This window comes from Colobus angolensis, unplaced genomic scaffold (assembly GCF_000951035.1).
Source record: "Colobus angolensis palliatus isolate OR3802 unplaced genomic scaffold, Cang.pa_1.0 Scaffold172, whole genome shotgun sequence".
NCBI classification, from domain to species: Eukaryota; Metazoa; Chordata; class Mammalia; order Primates; family Cercopithecidae; genus Colobus; species Colobus angolensis.
Window position 1 is genome coordinate 4,267,609 of NW_012114844.1, and position 5,214 is coordinate 4,272,822.

At 40.6% G+C, this 5,214-nt stretch overlaps 1 protein-coding gene across 2 annotated transcripts in view; it reads right to left on the minus strand.

Annotated features, from left to right (window-relative positions):
- Window positions 1–513: 513 nt before the first annotated feature.
- HYKK (hydroxylysine kinase) overlaps window positions 514–5,214 on the minus strand; it is a 33,242-nt gene continuing 28,541 nt past the window's right edge. Inside the window, exon 5 of one of the 2 annotated variants that reach the window (XM_011938415.1) lies at window positions 514–585. In XM_011938415.1, coding sequence (XP_011793805.1) covers window positions 584–585 — 2 coding nt within the window. In that variant the 3' untranslated portion in view covers window positions 514–583. Of the gene's footprint in view, window positions 586–4,137; window positions 4,599–5,214 lie in introns of those variants that run through there. The other variant, XM_011938414.1, reaches the window with a different exon arrangement.

Genomic DNA, 5,214 nt, shown 5'->3' on the forward strand with positions numbered 1-5,214 from the left:
TGCTTTCCCTTTACTATTTTTGGTTAATAAATTCTGTCTTTCTATCATACCTCACCCTTGTCAACTGGACTCTTAAGAAACGAGTGTTCGGTTACACAGTGATTGAGTCTCTCCCAGGCATCAAATCTCTCCCAGCCTTAAAGTCTTCCTAGCTGAGGCCCCAGCACTGGGGAGCAGAGACAAACTGTCCCAGGGCCTGTCTGAATTCATGACTGCCAGAAACCATAAGCTAATAAAATGATTGAAGTTTTAAGCCACAATTTTTTTGGTCATCACACAGCAATATATGTAACCAGAGTTTTTATCTGCCTACATAATACGAAGTGCAGAGGTTAGGGAGACTAAGAACACCAGAAAGTAAAGGTGTGTTGTAGTCTAGGGGGGTTAAAAGCCTGCACAGAAGGCACTTGCAAGAGCAAAGAGTCTTTGCCAGACATATGGTATTAATTCCTAAATCTGGAACTGGGTTTTCTCCACGTTGTTTGAAAGGACCAGGACCTGGCACTTGTAGTAGTGTGTTCATTCTTACAGTTTATTCAACAGATCTTTACTGGGTCTTCTAGGGGCCTGGCATGGTGCTAGGTCCTGAAGGTAAAGTAAAATAAATGTTTAATTTATGCATTGTATTAGGGTTCTCCAGAGAAACCGAATCAATGGGATGGATGGATGGATAGGTAGACAGACAGAAGGGGATTTATTATGGAACTAAATTATGGAGGCTAAGAAGTCCCACGATTGCTCTCTGTTAGCTGAAGAACCAGTGAAGCCAATTGTGTGATTCAGTTTGAGTCTAAAGGCTGAAGAACAAAGGAGATGATGGTGTAACTCTCAGTCTGAGGCTGAGGACCTAAGCAGCCCTGAGGGGCTGCTGGTTAAGTCCTGGAGTTTGAAGGCCAAGAACCTGGAGTTTTGCTATCTGAGGGCAAGAAAAGATGGCTGTCCCAGGAGAGAGACTGAATCCATCTTTCCTTTGTCTTTTTGTTCTATCCAGACCTTCAACAGATTGGATGGTGCCCACCCATATTGGTGAGGGGGATCTTCCTTACTCAGCTACTGATTCAAACGCCAGTCTCTTCTGGAAACTTCTGCACAGACATGCTCAGGAATAATGCTTTGCTACCTATCTCCGTGTCCCTTAATCCAGACAAGTTGACACCTAAAACTAACCATCACAGCCACCAAAGAGTTTATATAAACCACATGAAATTGATTGATTGGAGACAAGTTAGAACAAACACCAAATAGTAAAATATCAATGTAATGCAGCATATAAACATCTAAACAGTGGTCAGCAATATTTGCATTAGGAATTGCGTGAAAGGAAATCTATGTTAGCAGGGGCAATCAAGAGGGAAATCTGTAGAGTTTCATCAATTCAGAGGATCAACACTGGTCTGAAAGTGAAACCCAAGTTTCAGTCCATTTTTCTGGTTCCCAGTTTTTGGCTTGAGTGGTCAACCTAGATAAAAACCACAATCCCTTAAATTTGAGAAACGTAAGTGCTTTCATGTGAATGATCTCATTTGTTCCTCCTAGTGTGTGTGAGTGTGTGTATGTGTGTGTGTGCAGCAGGGACAGGAGAGGAGGGAGAGGGAGAGAAAGTAGCATGGAACTTTGTGGTAGTTAAGAGCATGGTTTGCATCAGAAAGACCTGATTTAAGCCCTAGCTCTCTTTGAGCAAATTATTTTTACTTTTTCAGCTGCTATTTTCTTATCTGAAAATGAGTATTAATAATAACAGTACTTCCCTCATGGGTTTGTTGTAAAAATTGAGTAAGCTAATGTGTGTAAAATACTTAAGTGCTGAATAAATGTTGGCTTTTATTATATATTGTTAAAAAACAGCACAGGCTGGGTATGATAGCTCACGCCTGTAGTCCTAGCATTTAGGGAGGCCAAGGCAGGAGGATTGCTTGAGTCCAGGGGTTTGAGACTAGCCTGGGCAACAGTGAGACCTTATCTCTACAAAATAAAATAAATTAGCCAGGCATGGTGGCACATGCCTGTACTCCCAGCTGCTCAGGAGGCTGAGGTGGGAGGATTGCTTGAGCTCAGGAGGTAGAGGTTACAGTGAGCTGTGATCACACCACTGCACTCCAGCGTGGGTGACAGTGAGACCCTGTCTCAAACAAACAAAAAAACCCAAAAAAAAACAAAAAATTCAAGAAAGACAGAGATTCCTAAAATTCTACGATTCTAAAAACCAGTAGGGCTCACTGAATATAAGAGAGGCAAGCAAAAAATTACTCCAATATTTTGAGTTTGGATAACCTGGAATATGGTTCATTTATTGAGTAAATAGTTACTGAGTCCTATGTGCCACACACTGTGTTAAGCACTTGACACTGTTCTCTCATGAAATTCTCACAATGAACTCTGTTAACTCTATGAGATAGGTATTACCCCAATCTCTACAAAAATTTAAAGAATTAGCTGGGCATGGTGGCACATGCCTGCAGTCCCAGCTACTAGGGAGGCTGAGGTGGGAGGATCACCTCAGCCCAGGAGGTTGAGGCTGCAGTGAAACCCTGTCCCCCTGCTCTCAAAAAAAAAAAAAAAAAAAAAAAAAAAAAAAGAAATGAAATGAAATTGAGGGACAAAGAAGTGAAAAATGAACCATATAAGACAATTTAGAGAAATATCTACTTTGGGAAGACTAGGTAGGTAGACAGAAAGATGGAGATAGGATCAATGCCTGTTCCTATATATAGAAAGATAACTATTGAGTATTTGAATGGCCAGGGTTCTAGGCTTGAGTCATCTGTAGACAATGAATAGTTGAAACCATAAGAATAGTAAACAGCCATTTACTAAATCATACTAAAGGAGACATGAAGAGAAACCAGTGAAGGAAACACAGTGGGATACCTTCAGCCAAGTATACAGTGAGCTTCAGTCTACCCAATCTACTTCATAGTCATCCAAAAAGAAATTATAGAGAATTAAAATATATATGCTTAAGGAGGTTCCTGGTATCAGTCTGAAAGGAACCATAATATTTAGGTAGGTGAGGGGTTAGTGGCCTTGCCTGGATGTCATTATTTGCTTCCTTGCAGTTCCCAGGGTCTTCCAGCATCTGTCTCTGGAGTTCCAGTTTCAATCACCCTCTCAGACAAGTTAAAATTTTTTCTCCAAGAATGCTGCCTGTGGCTGGGCGTGGTGGCTGACGCCTATAATCCCAGCACTTTGGGAGGCTGAGGTGGGTGGATCACAGGGTCAGGAGTTCAAGACCAGCCTGGCCAACATAGTGAAACCCCGTCTCTACTAAAATATACAAAAAATAAGCCAGGCGTGGTAGTGGGCGCCTGTAATCCCACCTACTCAGGAGGCCGAGGCAGGAGAATTGCCTGAACCTGGGAGGTGGAGGTTGCAGTGCCGAAATTATGCCATTGCACTCCAGCCCAGGCAATAGTGTGAGACTCTGTCCCAAAAAAAAAGAATGCTGTCTGTGCTTTCTCCTAAAGCATCTTAGTGTGTGCCTTCTCCATCCTTTCTTCTAGCACACATTTATTTTCAAATATTTTTAAAGACCTCTCTGTAGGAAAGGCACTATAATAGGTGTGATAAGAAGGGATGACGAGACAAAAATAAGTTTTACATGGTCTCTGCCCTCAATAGCTCTCAGGCAAGATGTCTACACAACCATGATCCATTATGCAAAGTGATGGGCCATGAAAAAGACACAGTGCACTGGGATTTGAAAGAAAGGACAGATCAGAGGAGGTTTCATAGAACTGCTAGTATGTTATCTAGGTCAGTATGTTATGTCCAGATATTTAAAATATGTCAATATATCTGTATGTATATATTATTTTAAAAATTAAAAATAGTCATTAATCTCAGGGCTGGAATAGATCTTGTGAGATTATCTGATTCAAAATGGTATCATGTGTTTATAGACATGGCAAGTGAGACTCACAGAAAAATATGCTTGCTCGTGGTACTTTTGTGAATTTTAAAAAATTGTCATGAGATTGCTTGAAGACCTTAGGGATTTCATGTGCTCTGTCATATTCAGAATTGATCCATTCCATCAATTGATTTTTAACTATACAGGAAAATCCTTCCTAAAATTTGATTGGGCCCTATTTTAATTACCCACGTTAAAGTGAACTTTTAGTCACATGGAGATCTCACTCACATGGAGATCCCAGATTCATAGGATTTGGCAGTTTCAAACCAGATTTCTTCTACAGCTTTCTGACCCATGTCAAACATTTGCTGTAAGTGTTTCCACCCGGTTTTTGCAGTAACCATGAAATAGTCTTTGTTCTCTGGGTATAGCTGGCAAGAGTATGCAGCCATGACAAGTGACTGGCAAAAACGACTGCATACAAGTAAAAACAAAGCACCCTTTTCTACAGCTGTCAGTGGGGTGATGCTTTCAAACCCTGCAAGGACATGGCCTCCTACTTGTATAGGATTCTTGCTTTCAATCATCATGTACATGATGGTAATTGCCAGTTCAAACACATAGTAGCCATAGCTCATGTCATCAAAGTCTAAAATCCCAGACACTTGATATTCAGCATTTCCAGAGGCTGACTTGCTGGATTCTATTAAAATATTATGGTCATTAAGATCTCCATGATTGATACCTGAAAATAGAAAAATCACATAAAAATAGTTATTGAATATCCCAATTTATTCCCCTTCCATTTCTCTTTCATAGGCAAAGCCATTCAGATAATTTGATGAGCAGTCAGAGATAAAGGGCCAAGCCCTATTTTTCTTGAAGTAAAATAATTCTATCTGAAAAAGAATAAAAGCAGTTAATTTGGGGTGGTTGTTTTGCTTTTCATCAATACAAGGCCAGAAGATGGAGACTGCAGTCACTACAAATACCTGATTTTGGCTATTAAAAGAGTAAAGTGAAAAGAACTGCTCAAACCCAGAAATGTTTAAAAAGAATAGAAACATATTCATGTTGTTAGAAGAAACAAAGAGTCCTAGAATGAACCAGATTTACCTTTATTTTCATCTAGGATTTTATTTTATTTTTATTCTTTGAGATGGAGTCTCACTCTGTTGCCCAGCTGGAGTACCCTGGCACAATCTTGGCTCACTGCAACCTCCATCTCCTGGGTTCAAGCAATTCTCCTGCCTCAGCCTCCTGAGTAGCTGGATTACAGGCGTGTGCCACCACACCCAGCTAATTTTTATATTTTTAGTACAGGCGGGGTTTCACCATGTTGGCCAGGCTGCTCTCGAACT